Source organism: Schistocerca serialis, chromosome 11 (assembly GCF_023864345.2).
Source record: "Schistocerca serialis cubense isolate TAMUIC-IGC-003099 chromosome 11, iqSchSeri2.2, whole genome shotgun sequence".
NCBI lineage: Eukaryota > Metazoa > Arthropoda > Insecta > Orthoptera > Acrididae > Schistocerca > Schistocerca serialis.
The window spans coordinates 139,215,868-139,238,125 of record NC_064648.1 but is presented as its reverse complement, the minus strand read 5'-3'; the positions used below and the strand labels follow the sequence as shown (position 1 = coordinate 139,238,125).

Below are 22,258 nucleotides of genomic sequence, written 5' to 3'. Positions count from 1 at the left end.
TTTTATTCATGAATAGATCAAGACCCTTCTTGTACGGTTTCAAGTATAGGCCTTTTCCAATGACTGCTGCTTCCATCATGCGGTTATGTCTTCTCGCCTCTTCTAACTGGGTTTGCGAGTTTTGCGCATTCTTGACTGTTCGAGCGATAGCTGCAGCCCCACCGGCGAGCGAACCTACCGCTGAGAGCGCGGAGAGGGCTGGGATGAGAAATGGAATAAAACCGCCGGATGTCTTGGGTATTGGTAGAATGCGAGGTGCTTTAATGGATCTTCTCGTTGGTGATTCTTTGTCCTTCATTGCGTTTTTAGCTGCATACATCGCTGTCAGGATACATTTCTTCAAACAACCCTTCTTGTTCTTCATGTTTAGTGCGCGACGTGCAGCGTTCACAACGCGCTTGAAATTCATCACTCCTAATCCTAACTTGATTTTTCCGCGCATGGTTTTATCAACTGCGAATGCCGCGATGCGTTGACCTATACCAATATCTTTTCTTTTCCGTATCGCCTTCGCTTTATCAGCTAAAATCCTGTCTGCAATGTGACGACTTGATAGATCTTTATTTGCTTCATATGCAATGTCATGTTCCATGCACGCTTCGTCAAGCAGATTCACTCCCTTATCACCTCGCGCCAAGCGTTGCTGAAGCTTTGTCCCAGGTCTGCAGTAGTTATACCCCGGGATGTGTAATTCCAAAGGTAGTTTGTCCAGAACACCACCGCCTCCTCTAATGTGCCCTCGATCGCGCATGTCGGGCTACTGTGGTGGTTGTGGACGATGAATGAATGTTCATTATATAGCAAATCCCTGGCATCAATCCAACTGTTTTGTGTAGCAGGAAAACCAAGCCATTTGACTAGGGCTTTATTTCCAAGTCGTCTTATGACTCTCTCCACGAGAAAAAGATCTGGTTGTGAGCTCTTCTGCATCTCCTCAGTGTAGAAGGAGCCTGCAATTTCTTCACCTTTACTGTCTTTCAATAAATAAGTTCTAGGATTCGTTCGCTGCACATTAGAAACTGTAAATATCTCAGTTGACCAGTTCGGTAGGTATGATTTCTCAAATGCGGTCTTCCGTTTTGAGATACGCACCAAATCACCTACATTAAATTTCTGTTTGCGTGGATCCAGTATCTTAATGTGAAAGTATACCATATCCATGAGTGTGTTATAACGAACATCAATTGGCCGCATTTTTGTGCTATGTTTGGTTCTATTATATTGAGCAATTATTTCTGGGAGGATATCTGTCCATTTGCATGAGCCACGAAGGTTAAACCGCATCCACATTCTGCCTTTTATTGTTCTGTTCAAGCGCTCTACGATACTTGCCTTCAGGTGAGTGAATGTCGAGTAGTGATGTATTCCATACCGCTGCATCACTGTCTTGAAGTACCTATTGTAGAACTCACCACCATGATCGGTTTGGAGATTGTCCGGGCATCGATTGGTTCCTATCTGTAGCAAGCATTCAAAAGCATCAGCGACATTTGGTCCGGTTTTTGTCTTGACTGGTACTACCCATGCAAATTTGGAGTATGTATCAATAACAATTATAATGTATTTGAAGCCATTATTCTCATGTGAATATTGTCGCATATCTACAAGATCAGCTTGCCACAAGTCATCCATCCCTTTAATGATGACATGCCTGCGCGGGTGTGTTTTGTGTGCTGGTTTGTGTAGTTCTCGAACTACGGTCTCCATACTTATTCGATGATACCTCTCTCTCGAAGCTCAGAGATTATGGAGATAACTTCATTCGAATGAGCTGTATTACCTGCAGCAGCTGATGCCATGAGCAGATGTAGTCGATCTATTAGTTCGTTGGGGTCGTCATAATATATATACTGAGGGACTCGATTGTTCACTGTCTTAAGACCAATGTCAATACCATCTCCGCTGCTGGCACCGTTGTTGTTGTTTTGGTCTTCAGGTATTGGTTTTGTAATGGTTTTATACTTCCTGTTGGTTAGGCTTTTGGTGATCTTGTGTACACCAGTCATGTGTAGTATTTGACAGTACGTGTCCTTATCACTGACTGAATAATTTATAGGTTTTTTAGTTGTCTTAGGAAAATAAGATTCATTAAGCCTGGTGTTCGGTCAAACTGTCTATCAGCTATTTGTATTTTGTCTTCTGTTACAGTTATGGGATGCGTGCCCAACATGTATGGTCTTCCCGGGCTAACGCCGAATGTTCTATCTATCTGGCCTGGTGCGTGACTAATAATGAATTCATCAATGGCTTGACTGTCGTTTTGGGTCGTTTTTGTTTTTGGTGAGAGCTGTCGGAGAGACTCAGTAACGGGCTTAAAGGTCTCTCTTGGTGTTTTCTGACGATCAATATGTCCTAACCTAAGCAACCGTAATTTCTCTCGGACTGCTTTACGGGCTTGAATGACTTTGTTTGGTCGTCGACATCTCAATGTATACTAATCAGACGTCTCTGCGACATGAGGCTTTATATATGCATTCATTTTCTTCAGCTTCTTAGTATGATCACGATCGCCCTTATCGACAACAATCAGGTCTACATCTATTTTTCTCTGAATATGATCGACCTTTTCAGTTAAGTCGGTTACTTTCTTACTGACTTGATTAACTAGCTCATTTAACTCATTCACCATTCTCAGAAGGGTTTGGTAATAGGTCTCTAGTTCCCTGCGCATACTTGCAACTTTAAGAGCCATAGCTTGAATTTTCGCATCCATGTACAAGCGAATGTTCTGTCTGTGTACACCAATCATCTCAGGTTGAGAGGTGGACATACGCGCGAATTTGTCCATGGTTTGACGTAGACTGATGTGCTAACATCTATTACCTTGTTATATATGCAAAAATTCTTGAAAGTTTCGTCTGTATCTACCATCATACAGTTTTGTTTTATCAATAACGAGAAACCCCTACTGTGAATGGTTCCAACAGTTTGCACATATCTCTAAGAAATCATTGAACGACATATCCGTCCCCACATGTGCTTGGTAAATGTCTTAAATTAAGATTGTCTTGCTTGAAGGCTATAATGAGATTTGCGTTATCCCTAACAAGTTGTTTGGGGATTCTGGAATATGTTTGACTTAGATAAAATACGTCAGCACCCATATGGCGACCGAAAGAGAAATATTTGCGAATTTGGTCTTGGTTTTCTACTGCAACATCGTCAAATATGAATACTGTTTGGTTTTGTTTCTTCAGGTGGGGGGATATCAGAGCTTTCACTGAATGTTGTGTATGTAACGCCATCTACACCTCGAAATATCTCATGCAATAGCTGATACTTGGGTTGAAAGAGTGTTTTTGAGAATAGACAGACATGTTCAAATCGGACACCTTGCACATGAGTTAGCAGAGTCATGAGGACATTAGTCTTGCCGCAGTTGGATGGGCCTACAATAATTGCTCTTATATTATCGGGAAGGAGAATTCCGTTTTTCTTGTTCTTCTTCTGCTCTTCACTTGGATCTTCACATGACCAGTCACCGACAACAAAGTCCTTGTGGTGAGGGTGCTTCACCCAGACAGCCATGATAGTAAATGAGCCATGTACAAACAAGTACTTGACATATATAGAAAATATAACTGAGAGGATAATAATAATATTTGTGTGTAGCCAGTATAGTTCGATCAATTAACCGATTGAGCTATACTGCCTACACGAGGAACGCATGTATGAAGAGTAAGATAGTCATAATTTAAGTAGAATTAAAAAATTATTGGATAAATTTGATTATAATAGGAGTGGTGGTCTGAAATAAGAGAAACAGGAGATAAGATTAAATATAAATTATTTATTTAAAAATCATACATTGGATGTACTATTTCTGAGGTTTTATCATAATCTGCACGTTTCTTCTTAGAACCTGTACAACATATACCAAATAATTCTCTTTGGTTGGCAATAAATTCTGCATATATCTCACGCAGTCCGATAGGTGACTCTCAGTACTCTGGTTTTTGACACACGCATTTCAATTGGATGTCTGTAGTTTTAATGGCCATATGCGAACGAAGATGCTGCTCAAAATCGTCAATATGTATATTATTAACACGTAGAGAGTTTTTAACATCACTATATGCTGCCTCTATGCTAGGAACCCAACGATTCAGTCTCTCGAGAGCAAACCATATAGAGGAGTCTAGGTTGAATAATTTGACAACTGACGGATGCCTTAGATAGACGCTGTCGACACCTGATTTAATGCATAAGGCGCAGTCATCATATACAGTAGTAATGGAAAGTGTGACATCGGCAAGACGAATTTCTGGTGGGGGATGAGTTGGATCATATTCGGTGGTCATTTGTTGATTGATGTAGCACTCTGCATGACAGATCCCGGCCCAGTCGAACTCGGAAATCGAGACTTTAACACTTTTGGAAATATTTTCAATCTCCATTATAGCTTGGATCCCCCAGACATGATGGACGTCTATAGCAATGTTCACACGTTTGGAACCACTGGAGGTTAAATTATATGTCATGGTGAATAGCGTAGCCGCACTAGACGTATTCTTTTTATTTGCAGTATCTAAACTCGGTGGTTGCACTATCACAGGAGTGTTCGATTGTGATGAGTTATATGTAGGCATCCAGTACCGACCACCATTTAGTTGATCTTTAACACCACCAGTGGTTGAAGTCGTTGTGTGGTGAGCAGATCGAGCGTCTTCATCACACAAGTTGCTGAGTGGGACGGAGAGCAGCAACTCCTTGTCCTGCTCCAACATGTGAGATACAGGATCCCACGTGGTCGCTACTGGATCAAATGAGTCGGCTGTCGCTGGTGTAGGTCTGGATGAGATGGTTAACGAAGCTAATGATGATGCAGGTTCGGACACGTCTGCAGAGCTAAGCATGGTTGCGTTTGACTCTGTTGAAAAAAGAAGATGAATGATTAGATATTAGCGAATAAGTGAAAACATTGAATAATAAGGATAATGAACGAGATAGAATAATGTGAAATATGATACTTACTTTTCCGTTTGATCCTGTTCTGAGTGACTGCGCTGGAGGTCGACTGGTGCTTCATGATTGTTCTTCTTAGTCTCCCGCTGACTGAGTGACCAAGACTGAGGTCCCGGAACTTAACCTATATATGTCCTACAATGAGGTCATAGGATAGTTGAATCCTATTGGTAGAAGTCGAACATGTGACTCAATTAAGGGATCGTATTGCATACAGCCATTTCCACCACCCCACAAAACCATCAGCTGACTTGATGACAGATTACTCTGGTGGCGGTAATAAAGACTAGAGAGTCAACACGTGCCGGATACACTGCGTGCGACCTTGTTGTTGTCGACTAACGATGCTTTGGAATGGTGACGGTGTTATGAAAACATTTCATAATGACTCTGACGTCATGGCCGCCATAATGGATAACTGTATTTTGGAATGGGACCAGCCTTGTTACAATACTTCTGCTTTCCATACAAATTGTAAATAGGGTTCATCACCTGTGTAGATTAAATCTTTCTCCTATAAATATCACGGATGTTTGCTGGATGGTAATTCCAAAGATTGATAGTTGCGGGTTCCGTATTTAAGAATGGTTTCTGCCTACATCGTATCATGTCCTGTCATTGCATCTTGCTTTCGTTACCATCATCCATGCATTTCACTTTAGCAAAGGCAATTTACCTGATACGCATCCAATATTTTGTAGAGTTACTACCTCACAGCTTGCGAGAACATTTAAAGGACGACTTCTTTATTACATCAGCGGTGCAGCTACGCTTCGTTGATCATACACTGCACCTGCTTAGGAAAATTGTAATTGCGAAAAGTTATTCCGTAAAGCCAGTGTTTTGCTGATAGTTTCGATTTAAAGACACGCTTTGCTTTCTCAATGAAACTTAGGTTTTCAGACAGCTGCAGCAATCTTGAGGTATGATTATTCGAGATAATTCCACTCGTGGTTCTTCACTACAGCCCTGCTGAGTAGTACGGCAGGGCGTGCTATGGCCCACGTAACGATGGACTTCACGATTTTGACCCTGTGCCCCTGGTAACTGGGCTCTCACATAATACTGTGTACAAATATGTATGTATGTATGTTCAGAATAGTTCAAATGGCTCTGAGCACTATGGGACTTAGCTTATCAGGTCATCAGTCCCCTAGAACTTAGAACTACTTAAACCTAACTAACCTAAGGACATCACACACATCCATGCCCGAGGCTGGATTCGAACCTGCGACCGTAGTGATCGCGCAGTTCCAGATTGTACCGCCTAAAACTGGTCGACCATGTATGTATGTAAATTTAAAAAATATTGTATTCAAAAAGGTTTTCTTTTTTCTCTGGCACCTCCCATCAATATAAAACTGATAGTCTTAGAGGTATTTTATTTAAAAAATATGAAGAAGAAGACAACTGCATTGCAAAAACAACTGAAAGTTTAATTTCGATTTTTTCTCGTATTTGTGATATACCTAACAGTTTTGTTGTTTCATAATTGATTTATATTTGTTACAATATACACATTCTTTTGTGAATAAGGTAATTTTTTAATTTCCAATATCTATGAAACACTTGTTAGTACCACACACACACACACACACACACACACACACACACACACCATAAACTTATAAAATACTTCCTTTACACGGATGCATATTGTACATGTTCCACACAAAATATATAGTCTCTCTCTCTCTCTCAAACATGCAGTCAGAACTGTGACAAACCGTTCATCATACTATTCCACACACACCCAGTCACGTGGAACACCTTTCTACTAACAAATAAACCCACCCAGACACATCAGTAAATAGTGTGGGTGCAGCAGATTTCCTAACCTATGCCCCCTGATGAACCACTTGTGATCGTGGTAGGACACCCCTGCTTCCAGCTGGAATTGCAGTATATACCTCAGCAAATAACGTCAATCGAAACGTCTCCTGATAAGCATTTGTGGCGCAGCGCCAATGTCCTAGAGGAGGCACCTGTTGAAGTCCCTGAACGTGAAAGTCTTTCAGGCTGTGCAAATCACCGTGTTTGTCATGCAGACTTGTGGGATAGTCCAGCTCTACCTCTAGGACATATCCCTCAACGGCATCAGCAGCCACATATTTGATCTCTTTCCTCAGTCTGGTCATTTCCCCTTTGGACATCCATGAGAGCCCTTGAAAAGGTACACTTTGTTGCATGGTTTGCCTGTAGAGACAGTTTACATCCAGGTAAAGGATTAAACTGAAATCGCCAGACAACCTGTACTCCCCCTCGATTATTTGCAAGTTATTTGCCTTGGCATACCTGTGCACACATTGGCAAAGTCACTCGTGGACTGCATGTTCCAGAAAGACATGCATCTCAACGTTGGTCAAGAATTCGCTGCTGGCTTGTGTCTTTCTTAACATGGCATCCCACGAGATCTCAGCCATATGCTACAGAAGTTCTCGAAGATGTTGGCGGTCAGATGTACATTGGTGTTCATCATTTTACATGTTCTGATAAATCAGAGATGCCGAAGTCCTGCTGTTCATTCACCAAGTGCCCGTTCTTTCCATTCATTATGAAAATGCTTCTTAGTTTACTAGAGAATCCAGATATTCGTATGGAAAGACCCCTTCTCCCTCACAAGTTGAAACTCTACATCATCTAGATAAGTGGCTCCCTTTGCTACGAATATCTTCAGGACGCGTTGGTTCAGCAAATTTCTAAAGAGACATGAGAATGAAGCGTTGTGAATCGAGGAAGTGGTGTGATCCTCTTTGAAACGGCATGTATTTGTCAACGGTGTCAGCAATGACACTGATCTTATCATCCTACTACCCAGACTCGTCAAAGTGCTGAACTAGAAAGTGGGCATCATGCTCACTTAAATTGTGGAAAAGATGGCTGTGTGCTGTGGCAGTTAGTACTTAAAGTTACACGGGTTGTCACCTGCACTCTGGGACTTCCCCGTTACGTGGCAACAGTCTCTACAGGGAGCTTCCTCCCCTCTGTCCAGTCACAGTCCCCAGGTGTAACGATCAGCTGCCTGCTTGTACAGTGCATCATTCTCCTTCACGTTGGTCACGAGGACGTTTTCACTATAAATGTTATAAACATCCCGTACAAGACTTTCAAGCTCAGTGAGCAGCCATCTCGCACTATTCCCTTGACATAAGATTTTAATTTTAGTGCACAGAACTTGATGGCTAGCCACATATCGTATGCATCATTTTGTGACAGTGATATGGGAGGCAGAGGCACCACGTTCACACTGTACCACAGGAGCTAGGTGAGAGGCGTTCTTAAACTTCGAGAACCGTTTATCCTTGATAAGCATTTCCACACATATTGTTTCCTGGCTCTAGCAGCCAATCAGGTGTCTTTCAAGATACATGCTCTTGGTAAACGAGACATCCACAGCAAAAATATCTTGCACCTTTTTTGTTTTCATTTCAGAGGAACGTAGGTGGGACATGCATTTTATCCAAACATTGTGTTGCTTATCGTCTTCAGAGATTAGCAGCAGGTCTACACTTTTTGGATGTTTCTCGGCTAATATGGACTAGAAGAGGGAACCACCTAATTTACGCTCGACTTCTTTGTCGATGTGACACAGCGTGTTAATGTTTGTCTTCTTCTTATGGCTTTCCTACATTCGGCCATAAACGAGAAATCAGAACGTCAGTGGACATCTGGTGTTTGTTGTGTATCTGTATGCCCTGTATTTTTAGGGTAATTTCTATCGCTAGCGAGAAGCAACCATGGAAATCAATTTAAATTCCTGTCATCATGATTCTGGGCATTAGGACATGCTTTTTTAAGCAATGTATACTTTTAAAAAGAGATGTAACTGGACCCCACAATAAGTTGATCAAAATCTTATGAACATAAATCAAGGCAGAGCATACAGCTGAGTGTCTTACAGGACCCCCTTTCCTGCACCTCAGAAAAGTGACTCAGCATGACCACTCTGGTATCGACTCACCCCATGATGTCACGACAGCTCTCCCCCTAACTTGGACAATGCCCTTCCCCTCAACAACACGTCCAACTCCTAATAATTCTGCACACGAGAAGGAGAAAGAGACGCAGTTGATAAGTACCTAAGGAAGGAGAAATAAAAATCCGTATTCGTATAATAATAATAATAAATTCTGACTACTTACACGTAAAACTGTTGTTGTGTTCATTACTGGAATACACTTCCAGCAACTCATCATCAGTGGGCATGTTTGTCATTAAGGGCATATCCAGCATGGGTACTAGAGGAGGTTTATGACGTCGGTAGGTGAATGTGTCTAAGAGAATATGAACAAACCCAAACGAAAACATAGGTGCTAAAGAACTAGTAGCTGGTAGTTGTCACAACACCGATATTCGCATTGAGCACATCTACAAACAAGAGCATCTCAAAAATAACAACAAAAAATTTAATATTTTAGAATACTCACATATCTGCCTCTGAACAATCGAAGTCGTTCCCCAGAGATCACCATCATCATCATCGTCGTCATCATCATTATCAGCTGCTGGGTTCAGATCCCACAGCGAGTAACGCCAGGTCGTACCTAGAAAAGAAGAAGTAGAACCAATAAGAATCACTTACACAACTGCCCATTAAAATTGCTACACCGAGAAGAAATGCAGATGATAAACGGGTATTCATTGGACAAATATATTATTCCAGAACTGACATGTGATTACATTTTCACGCAATTTGGGTGCATAGATCCTGGGAAATGAGCACCCAGAACAACCACCTCTGGCCGTAATAACGGCCTTGATACGTCTGCGCATTGAGTCAAACAGAGCGTCGATGGCGTGTGCAGGTACACCTGCCCGTGCAGCTTCAACACGATACCACAGTTCATAGAGAGTAGTGACTGGCGTATTGTGACGAGCCAGTTGCTCGGCCACCATTGACCTGACGTTTTCAATTGGTGAGAGATCTAGAGAATGTGCTGGCCAGGGCAGCAGTCGAACATTTCTCTATCCAGAAAGGCCCGTACAGCACCTGCAACATGCGGTCGTGCATTATCCTGCTGAAATGTAGGATTTCGCAGGGACCGAATGAAGGGTAGAGCCACAGGTCGTAAGACATCTCAAATGTAACGTTCACTGTTCAAAGTGCCGTCAGTGCGAACAAGAGGTGACAGAGACGTGTAAACAATGGCACCCCGTATCATCACGCCGGGTGATACGCCAGTATGGCGATGACGAATACACGCTTCCAATGTGCGTTCACCGCGATGTCGCCAAACACGCATGCGACCATCATGATGCTGTAAACGGAACCTGGATTCATCCGAAAAAATGACGTTTTGCCATTCGTGCACCCAGGTTCGTCGTCGAGTACACCATAGCAGGCGCTCCTGTGTGTGACGCAGCGTTAAGGGTAACCGCAGCCACAGTCTCCAAGCTGATAGTCCATGCTAATGCAAGCGTCGTCGAACTGTTCGTGCAGATGGTTGTTGTATTGCAAACGTCCCCATCTGTTGACTCAGGGATCGGGACGTGGCTGCACGATGCGTTACAGCCGTGCGGATAAGATGCCTGTCATCTCGACTGCTAGTGATACGAGGCCGTCGGGATCCAGCACGGCGTTCCGTATTACCCTCCCGAACCCACCGATTCCATATTCTGCTAACAGTCATCGGATCTCTACCAAAGCGAGCAGAAATGTCGCGATACGATGAACCGCAATCGCGATAGGCTACAATCCGACCTTTATCAAAGTCGGAAACGTGACGGTACGCATTTCTCCTCCTTACACGAGGCATCACAACAACGTTTCACCAGCAGCGTCAAGGGTAACCGCAGCCACAGTCTCCAAGCTGATAGTCCATGCTACTGCAAGCGTCGACGAACTGTTCGTGCAGATGGTTGTCGTCTTGCAAACGTCCCCATCTGTTGACTCAGGGATCGAGACGTGGCTGCACGATCCGTTACACCAACGCGGATAAGATGCCTGTCATCTCGACTGCTAGTGATACGAGGCCGTCGGGATCCAGCACGGCGTTCCGTATTACCCTCCCGAACCCACCGATTCCATATTCTGCTAACAGTCATCGGATCTCTACCAAAGCGAGCAGAAATGTCGCGATACGATAAACCGCAATCGCGATAGGCTACAATCCGACATTTATCAAAGTCGGAAACGTGACGGTACGCATTTCTCCTCCTTACACGAGGCATCATATCAACGTTTCACCAGGCAACGCCGGTCAACTGCTGTTTGTGTATGAGAAATCAGTTGGGAACCTTCCTCATGTCAGCACGTTGTAGGTGTCGCCACCGGAGCCAACATTGTGTGAATGCTCTGAAAAGCTAATCATTTGCATATCACAGCATCTTCTTCCTGTCGGTTAAATTCCGCTTCTGTAGCACGTCATCTTCGTGGTGTAGCTATTTTAATGGCCAGTACTGTATAAACAAAAACACTATAGAAAATATGTATACTTGCTTTCATCCTCAGCCAAGGTGACCACGATGAATGACATCACAGCGTCGTCGGTAAACAGTGACAACAGTGCGGTGTCATCATTGTTGTCCAACGTGCGTGGCCATGACTGCAGTCACCATCGTCGTCACGGATACCGCACGAGCGCTTGACTCCGATACCAGGGCTGGCTGGCAGTGGGAGAGAGAGAGAGAGAGAGAGAGAGAGAGAGAGAGAGACTCGGGTCGCCCTCCGCAGGGCTGTTTACAAACCCCTTCAGCCACGCAGCGTGCGCTGATCTGCAATTCAAGTGGCAATTCATCACGCTTCTTCTCTCCCCACTAACATTACTTACACATAGCGCATTGCGACAGTGCCCAGCGTGTTGGTACACATTTGAACATGCCTCTCTCAACTTGCTACTACTCTCACTACTTACCAAGTGAGGACGCAAAGCAGCACAAACGGGTTTATTTCTCGTAAGAAGAAGAACTTCCACATATTAAACGAGTGGGATTGTGCTGTGACAGAAACGCACGAAATGGAATATGCTGGCTGCAAGTAGTTGCTGATCGGCTACGTTTTCAGCGACACATTGTAGAAACTTGGGAAATCATCTCGACAGTTCTCCAAAAAGAGTGTAGATGTCGCCTGGTAAATAAACATAGCTGACAAAAGAACTGTAAAAAATGAGCTCGGGAGTATCTAAATAAATACAAAAATTTTATTAAGAAAATAATATTTGCACATATCTGCAACACAAGTAAATCCGTTTTTCTCTCCACCACCGTGCACTTGCCTAAGGTGTCTGACTGACATACAGTTGAATGATTACAAATTCAGGATGGCAGTGTTCTTGAAAATTTCCCATATTCATACCACCACCTCACGACCTTTGACTGCATGACGCTCTCTCTGTGATCACAGTTTTGGAGTGATGTCAGCATATCCTCACAGGTCATTTCTGTATCGTGGCGGCTACTGCGATAGTGGAATCGAGTGAATCACGCTACTGTCTTCCAAGACATGTCACACTTTATTGTTCTGAGCAGCTGGGCGGAAGTGACAACTGTGTAGAAACTTGTCGAAACACAGACTGAGTCGATGTGTGTGACAACAGCTACATCTTTAATCATCTTTAAACATGAAGCGGCCGCACTCGTCTTGGAAGCCTCGCCCGTGAGCAACAATGTTGTACCAGGAGACAGGCAGCTTGGACCCTGGCAAGCAGGTGTTCAGCTGTATCTACAGGTGTTTTGTACATAACCTCAGAGAATGAGATCTAGGGTTGTAAGATCCAGCGATCGCAATGGCCATCAGAGAGGACCCCCCCCCCCTTTCCAGTCCTACAATGAGTGTGAGTATTCTTCAGGTGCTTGCAAACATTAACATCAAAGTGGAATGATCTTGGATAATGCCCTAAAATACCTTGACTGAGAATCTTTGCTGTTGGCCTCCGATATGGGTGGCGTGGGTGTTGTCCTCATTCTAGATCTGCCTGTTTGGTTTTTGAAAACAACATCACGTATGAATGAGGCCTCATCCACAAACAATACGAACTGTATGAAGTTGGACAGTACAGCGCAGTGAACGATACTGGATTGACACAAGCAGACATAGGGCTCAAAATCCGTTCGTCGCAGTGCTTGCACATTTCATCTTTGATTACTCATTGTGCACTGTACACAGCAACACACCTCACCATGAACACGACACAAGCTATCTGATGCGATGGACAGCTGACAGCAGGGTCAGTGGTGTGCTTGCGGCACAGGTTAATGCGCCACTGAGATGCTTGAGTGCTACGAGCCTAGTTGTGCACAGTAGGTCCGTTTGGTGGTCAGGTGTCTACACTGTTTATCAGATGCTACTGTTCGAGTGCACAACGGACACCCGAGACCTTTGCCAGAGTGTGAAGAACTGCAGGCATCATTGCAATACATGCATTCGTTCAGACTGACAGTCGTTGCTTTGAAGAATTGCTGTGAGCTACATTGTTGTTAGGTGGTGTATGCTGTGTATGTCCTTAACACAATAAATATGCACTTTCGAGTATTGGTTCCCTATCTCAATATAATCTATTGCTGTGTATGTCCTTAACACAATAAATATGCACTTTCGAGTATTGGTTCCCTATCTCAATATAATCTATTGCGGAACCACTGTCACCTGTTTCAGTGCGACCCAAAAGGATTGGGGACTCCACGTACAGAGAACAAGAGCAGTTCTGTCCCACTTCCCTCAGACTCTCCCGACGGCACCCATGTCTGTGGTGAGCACTCACTTTCCACAACAACATACTGGGTGATGCTAGGGTAGATAGAAGAAAGGAAAACAGAATGGGAGAGTGCGAGAGGGACTCACGCACTAAGGGTTCTGTACAAACTCCCCATCCTGGGAATCGAGATTCCCAATGACTTTTGCCTATTATCGACACTTTGTAACTTTACTGGCAAGATACTGGTCCCAGGAATACCAAGATCAATTCAGAAATTCTATGTTATTTCCTCAGCCCAGCCCAAACAAACAAGAACAAGCAAGCAGAGGACTTTAGTTTATGTATGTAGGGAGAGAAGATTTAATAACACATTTCTGTTTACGTACTAAATCATGACTACAACATAAATTTTATATTTGGATGCAGTAATGTTCGTATGTTATACTTTCAACAGGTCATGAATACAATGTATGTCCAAATCGAAAACGACATTTTTATGTGATATAATTACAAGTTAACAAGTTTCAGATTTTTTTGCTTTACTAGTCCCGGAAAACTTAGTTGTTGCCAAATCTCACGATTCCAAGTCAATGGAGAGCACCCTATAGGTTTCGATGAGTGAGTTTTCGATTATCAAAACACGAGACATAAACGGCTGTATCTGTTGACTGGAGTCAGTTATAAGCTTACAGTTTTTACGCCGCCAAGGGTCGATATACCTTTGTATGTGACATAATTTGAACATGATACCCAGAACTTATCCAGAGAAAAAGATCCCTAACAGATGGACAGACAAATAGACAGACTGTTAAAAAATAATACGAAAAGTATTTGCTAGAGTTATACAGTTACCAATTACGGATTTTAAGATTTTGTCCTTTATTTGCGCTGTGAAATCTGGCTTCTTCCAAAATGTCATGATTCTAAATCAACAGGGAGCACCTTATGGATTTTTGTGAGTGATTTTTCAAGTTTGAAAATGGCCCTGAGCACTATGGGACTCAACTGCTGAGGTCATTAGTCCCCTAGAACTTAGAACTAGTTAAACCTAACTAACCTAAGGACATCGCAAACATCTATGCCCGAGGCAGGATTCGAACCTGCGACCGTAGCGGTCTTGCGGCTCCAGACTGCAGCGCCTTTAACCGCACGGCCACTTCGGCCGGCCCAAGTACGAAAATATGTAATTTAAATGGCCATATATTTATTGCCGTGACTTAGAAGCCTACAATTTGTACAACGCCAAAGTAGCATAGACCTTAATATGTGATATAAATGTGAACTTCGTACCCGGAAATGGTCCAGAAAAAATGATCTTAACACTCGGACAGTCAATACATTCCTTCAAATCTGCAATATTCGAGACGTGTTCAGATACAGACGACATCGTGTTAGATGACGAGCAACAAACGCAAATTTTCGGCAAAAGCGATCAGCCAGGCAATAGACAAACGATACAAAAAATTTTGAGTCAAACTGACATACCGAGCGAGGTGGCGCAGTGGTTAGCACACTGGACTCGCCTTCGGGAGTACGACGGTTCAATCCCGTCTCCAGCCATCCTGATTTAGGTTTTCCGTGATTTCCCTAAATCGTTTCAGGCAAATGCCGGGATGGTTCCTTTGAAAGGGCACGGCCGATTTCCTTCCCAATCCTTCCCTAACCCGAGCTTGTGCTCCGTCTCTAATGACCTCGTTGTCGACGGGACGTTAAACAACACACTAACTAACAAACTGACATTTCCCGTGTGCACAACTAACTCAAATAATGTTTCAGATATGGAGCGGCTGATGTCTATCGTTACGTTTGTGGAAGGTCATAACATGTGTTCAGGTTTCTCACAGCGTTGGTAACGAGTAGGATTTTGACGGATTTGTCACCAGTCTGGCCATTCTATTTTCGAAAATCGTTCAAAAGTTTGAATAGAATCTCGTCAGAGCTCCAGCCACGCCATGTGGCTTTACACGTAGGAACTCGACGCTGCTGGCAGCTCCAGAACATTTCAGTTGGATACATCGTCACGGGAGTATACATTCATACATTCAGACGTCTGTAATGTCAGCTACCAAGAAATATCTGCACCTCTCTTATCTGATGTCACAGTTTGAGAAATGTATTTATTTAATAAAACCCCACTAGACGTCTGCTGTGCAGTAATGTTTTTATGCCTGTACAAAACTGAATGTACTACACTCATGCGCTGGCAGTAATTTCAGTGTCATGTAATAGTGCTACATGTAACTGTATATTAAGACAGGCTTCTGCTTGTGGATGTTATGAAAGTAATTTGAACTATTTTCTGTGTGTCTCAGGGTAACCACGCAAGTGATCAGCAACTCCACGGTTGGATTAAGGACATGGAACGTGTGAAAGACATGCTGCGCACGAAATTAACCGGATGGGTACAGGACATGCAATTCGCCAGCAAACAGGTGGAGCACTACGAGGTGGAAGAAGACAAGGACAGGCCAGGGCACTTGATAATCAGGTATAAACCAGTGTACACTCAAATGTCTGTCGTACTCACTATGGTTTATTGGAGTTTACCTCACTTTTATCCATTAAAGTATTCATTAAAGTTATAGAAAACAGAGGGATCATTTAATTCAGAATGGAGTAAAGAGCTAACACTAAGAGACAGTAGTGAAGGACATGGTTACAGAAACTCGTGATTTACAAAGTTTTTTGACTCCGTTTAGCCTTCGATATTTTGATTCGTATTGTGTCTTAAAATGTGCCACGTATTACGTAACAGACAAGCGGAGAAAACTGGCACAATAACTTATGTTACTGCATTTACTAGAGAAAGTATTGATGGTTACAGATACTTCCGAAGTTTCCATAATTTGTGGAAACAATGATGTGGAACCTGAAACGAAAAGTGAGCGTGTCCTCGTCTTATTCGGGACAAAAAAAAAAAAAACACTTCGGGAGAAATTACGGTAATACCGTGTAGTAGCGACTCTAGTCCAGATACTGGCATCCAGTCGGTGAGGAAAAGAGGCCACAAGTCATGTTCATCTCAATAGATGGGGGAAAAATCTAAGCAGCGATGAGGGAAGATGGGAAGACATCAGCAGAGGGCAGGAGGCGGATGGCCATCGTTCTAATATTTTGTCCTGTGGTTGGTGTGTTTAAATCAGTCCGTAGCATAGAGCGTAAATAGTGGAGGTTGTGAGCGGGAGGAAAGCGGAATAGTCTCTCGAGTGGTTGACATATGGGGTCGTGGAATGGAGTAGTGTAGGAGATATGTTGGACTATGGAGGGTGACCAGATGGCTTCCTGTGTGGGAATGGGCAAGCTCCCAGCAGGCACCACAGGTCTTGTGGCGGTGTTGTTGGACTCTTTTAGGTGGCTTATTGTGGGGTAGCTATGGAGGTGGAGAACATGGATTAGGATGGACAATTAGACTCAGTCGTGATTGCTATCAATTAGATGAAAGATTTCTGCAGTTATATCTGAAGATGTCTGTAGGGGAGCCACTTTGGGATGAGTGTGTCTGGGAAATAGAATAGGTCTTTTGAAACGAAGGTGATCATCCGACATCTACAGTCAAGTTCATCATGGGAACTGTTGTGGGTAAACAGCTGTGGAGAGGCAGTGGTCAGTGTGAGGAACGAAATTATGTGCTATAGGATTTCTCGGACAGAGACAGGCAGTAGGACAGATCACGACCAGGGTGGTGAAATACAGTCTCAGGATAAAGTATTATGCAGGATGATTGAACATGATTTGCAGCCAACTGGAGCTGTTTTTGAGGAACGGTATTGTTACTCCACAATGTTTATTGAGTGGGGATTTTTGGTTTGCTACTCCACATCTGTCATCAGAACTGTGAGTGGGTTACCGGTTCACTGTGTACGGACACATGCAGATAGTGCGACGGGATAAAACTATCGATATTGTGTCAGGCAGTGGGAATGAAGGTAACAGTGGTTGGGAAGGTGAACTGTGGGTAGATTTCAAGACAGGGGTGCACTACACAAAGGAAGCAGCTAATCGGATAGCAGAGTACTTGTGGAGTGCACATGGGGGGTTTCAGACTAGCCAGTAGTTTGAGGTACTCTCATGAACACTCGCCAGTTGGTACACATTTAGGGAAATCAGATAGCTTTCAGAGTAAAGTCAGATCGACTCTTAAACTTTTATCAGTTAACTGTCGAAGTATTTGTAACATAGTTCCCAAATTTGCTCTCCTCCATGAACGCTCTCAGCCTCAAATTATTCTTGAATTGAGAGCTGGCTAAGACCCAAAGTAAAAAAAAACTCTGAGATATTTAGCGAGTCTTGGAATGTTTATCGGAAAGACATATTCGACGCCGTAGGAGGGGAAGTGTTTATTGCAGTTGACAAAAAATATTCTCTTTACTGAGGTTGAATTTGAGTGCAATAGTGAAGTTACGTGGTCGCACATAACAGGACTAGGTGAAACCATATCAGTTGTTGGATGTTTTTACCACCCACCCGACTCCGCTGGGACAGATGTGGAGCCATTCAAAGAATCAGCATTGCATAAATATCCAGATCACGCGACACTAGCTGGCGGTGACCTTAACCTACCGAGTATAGACTGGGACGTCTATGGATTCACTGCAGCTCGTGCAGACAGACAGTCTTGTGAAGGACTTTTGAACACATTTTCCGAAAACTGTGTTGAGCAGCTAGTTCGGCAGCCAGCACAAACAGGCAGGACCTTATCGATGGCGTCAGCATAGAGATGGGGATTAGTGATCATGATGTCATCATAGCGACTATGGTTACGAAAGTCAGTAAATCAGTCGAGAACGCTAGGAGAGTTGATATGCAGTTGTCAGCGTCTCACTTAGACAATAAAATACAATCATTAAATTCCAGAATTATGGTCATAGAGGAATTATGGCTAAAGTTTAAAGAGATTGTAAATCGTGATCCGGAAAAGTATGCGCCTACTAAGTGGAGTGCGGGCGGAAAAGACTCATCGTGCTTTAATAACAAAATTCGGAAAATGCTGAGGAACGAAAGGCAGTTACATTCTTGGTTCAAAAGAGAACGCGCAAATGAGGACAGCAAGGTTTGTAGAGATTCGTGCGTCTGTGAAAAGATCTGTGCGCGAAGCATACAACAGCTACCACCGGAGAACCGGAAAAAGTTTTGCTCCTCTGCAAAATCGTTAAGCGGATCTAACGCTTCTATTCAGTCACACGTTGACCAGTCTGCTTTGGCGCTAGAATATTCCAAAAGGAAGGCCGAAGTTAAAAATTCCTCGTTTAAGAAATCGTTCACGCAGGAGAATGGTACAAACGTGCCGTCGCTTGACCGTCGCACAGAGTCCCGCTTGGAAATCATAGTAATGAGTACCCCTGGCGTAGAGAAACAGCTGAAAATAAATAAGTGGCAATGCCCAGGTGGAATGCCAGTTTGGTTTTACAAAGAGTTGTGTACGGCACTGCAACCTTACTTAGCTTGCATTTGCCGCGAATCTTGCGATCAGCTCTCAGAACCAAGCGAATGGAAAAAAGTGCAAGTGAAGAAAGGTAAAAGAACGGACCCACAAAATTACAGACCAATATCCCTAACACTTGTTTGCTGCAGAATGCTTGAACATATTCTCAGTTCGAACATAATCAACTTTCTTCAGACTAAGGAGCTTATGTGCACAAATCAACACGGTTTTGGTAAGCATCGCTTCTGTGAAACTCACCTTTTCCTTTTCTCACGTGATGCACTGAAAGCTATGGATGAAGGGCAACAGGCAGATCCCATATTTCTAGATTTCTCGAAAGCATTTGTCACGGTGTCCCATTGCGGGGTGATAACGGAAGAACGAGCATGTGGAATGACTGCAGGTTGACACAAGATGACAAAATTTCTAGTTGGTGTGATGAATGGCAGGTGGCTCTTGCTGTAGACGAAAGCGGATGAGTGGCAAGAACGAACCCGCAATATCCGGATAAGACACTCCAAGTGTCCTACTTGCCACAGTCACTTCGTTGAAATATCTGGACGTAATGTTGCGAAGCGAGATGAAATTGAATAAACGTGTGAGGATTCTGGTAGGAAAGGCGAACGGTCGACTTGGGTTTATTGAGAGAGTTTTGTGAAAGTGTGGTTCGTATGTAAGGGAGACCCCGTGTAGGACGCCAGAGCGACTTCTTGTTCAGCATTGCTCGAGTGTTTGGGATCTGCTCCAGGTCGGACAGAGAGAAGACATCGAAACAATTCAGGGGGAGCAGGTAGATTTCTTACCGGAGTTTCGATCAGCATGCAAGTGTTACGTATATGCTTCTGGAGCTCAGCAGGGAAGAAGACACTCATTTCGAAGAAAACAACAGAGAAAATGTAGAGAACCTGGCTGCAGAACGATCCTAATAATGCCAGCATACATTTCTGGTAGGGACCACGAAGACAAGATACGAGGAATTACGGCTCCTAAGGAGGCATATAGACAGGCGTCTGTCCATCGCTCTGTCTGCGAGCGGAACAGGAAAGGAAACGACTAGTTGTGGAACAGGGTACCCTCCGCCACGCACCGCACCGTGGCTTGCAGATTATGTATGTAGATGTAAACACAAAGGACGACAGTTGAGAGGAATTATTGGTTTCATGTCCGAAAATGTAGTGAAATCATTTTTGGCTTGGTTTCATTTGGAATCGTGAGGTTTTATCTATTCTATTTCATTTGTTTGGTCTTATGACTGCATGCATGAGGGTTGTGGTGTAATAGGTGGCCCCAGTTGTGTGTAGATAAGGACATTGACAGGAGTTTATGACGGCGGTGACGAATGTGGATGTGGTTGGAACTTCCTGCACCGGCAGTGGTGGGGGCGTTGGGGCGGGCCGCGGTTTGGGGCTGGCGACGGTGTTGGCGACAGAGCCAGCGGCGCTGCTGGAGAGGGAGTCGACGGTGGCGCAGGTGGCGGCGACGGTGGTGGAGCATTTGACGGAGGCAGTGGCGAAGGGGCTGCCAGACTACGGCTCTCTGTGAGTGGTGAAGCAATGAAGACGACGACGAAGGGTGGGAGATGATCGACGAAGAACCACTGGCAGAGTCCATTTGAGAGCTGAGGAGCTGGCGAAGTGTAGTGGGGCGTGTCAGTAAAACGGAGGATATACTTCGTACTGGAAATTTTGGGAGGACATTTTGAGGTTCACATGAGTAAAGCGAGTCAGAGAATATACTCCAGCCGAGAATGTGCTCATCGCGAGTAAAAGGGTGAGGGATGTTGCTCAAAACAAAGAACGTTCTCCGATTTCGTGTGAACAAAACTAGAGGAGCTTCTCGCAACCGGAAAATATTGAAGCGAGATCTGTAGCACTCTTCGGGCTGAGTAAGTTCTGTTAAGTTTTAGCTACATTTTGGCAATGATGGCAGAATTCATATTGCTTGGGAGGCAAAAAAAGAAATATATAGCCCAACGAAGTGCTGAATTGAGGAGCTGTAGAAGTTTATATCGCTTTGACAATAAGAACATCATCTGCGGACGACCTCTCAAAAGAAGTGAAGATTGAAACATTTTTATTGCTATTTAGTAGACCCAAGTTTTCAGACTGACGTACGAGAACAATTAGCTGTAGGCCTACACCAAACAACCGTGTCGCTGACTTTTCCAGACGTTCACCATCATGTCTTCTCACAGCATAAGTCTTATATAGTGTGATGTTAGAAATAAGTAGGGTTACCAGAAAAATTAATAACTGGTTTATCGCAAACCTAGCGACCTGTTACTCGTAACGAACGCATGGTGGGGCGCTTACGTGCTTGCCAAGCGAGCAGACAGTTGTGGGCCGTATTTAACCAAAATTATCTCGTGTTAGAGAACTCTGACAGAGTTCCGGCTTGGAGTAGATAAAAAGTCATGTTATCTTAAGATTTCGTTCGCATAATGTTCGCCCGACTTCTATAACTGAAAAGTTTTCCGCATGTTGTAAATTCGGTAACATCTCAAGAAAATGCATTTTCGTAAGCTGTACGTAATTGTCTTAATAATTTGTTGCCGCACATAAAATAAACAAAATGAAACGTAGTGCAACTCTGCCTGAACACACTGATGCCGGTTGCAGACATGTCGCCCGTTTGAGCGAGCTGAATGACACGTGACACTGCGCGTGCTTTCTGTGCCGGAGACTGCAGACCACACACACCGAGAACTCAGCAGGGAGCAGAGGTAGTGAGAAAAAGGAACCCTCTCGTCACAGATTATGGCTTCGAATGTTTTGCTCGTAAGAACTTTCCCTGAGAATGTTCTTTTGCTTGGAGAATCTTCTCCAGAGAACGTCGTCTTGTTTATTCATACCACCCAGCGTGTTTACCTTCTGTTGGATGTCAGTACAAAGGCGAGAACCAAAGACGCATGAGGGGCCACAGCGGCAGTGGTGCAGCTTAGGTACCACCCTCCTAGTCCAGGCAGCGCGCCATTTCGTGCCTCTTCTGTAGTTCACGTATCGCCATTTACAGTCGGTCATTTCTAAATTCCGTCAATCCACTTCGTTACTGGACTCGCATGACACCTTCAGTAATGGCTCCAGCACTACAGGCCAAAGCCGCCTATAGCACACAGACCCCTGCCTCTGCACGCAAATTGTCGACGATTGACTTCCGTCGCAGCGGTCTGCCCCGCTTGTCGACACTCCAGCTCCATGTGGCGAGTATTTATTTCGTCCTCTGTGGCAACGCACTTGCT

The 22,258-nt window shown here is 43.9% G+C and overlaps 1 protein-coding gene across 1 annotated transcript in view; it reads left to right on the top strand.

Annotated features, from left to right (window-relative positions):
- Nucleotides 1–22,258, top strand: part of LOC126426543 (uncharacterized) — a 122,789-nt gene that overhangs the window by 31,597 nt on the left and 68,934 nt on the right. Inside the window, exon 2 of the mRNA XM_050088446.1 lies at nucleotides 15,911–16,086. Coding sequence (XP_049944403.1) covers nucleotides 15,956–16,086 — 131 coding nt within the window. The 5' untranslated portion in view covers nucleotides 15,911–15,955. The remainder of the gene's footprint in view (nucleotides 1–15,910; nucleotides 16,087–22,258) is intronic.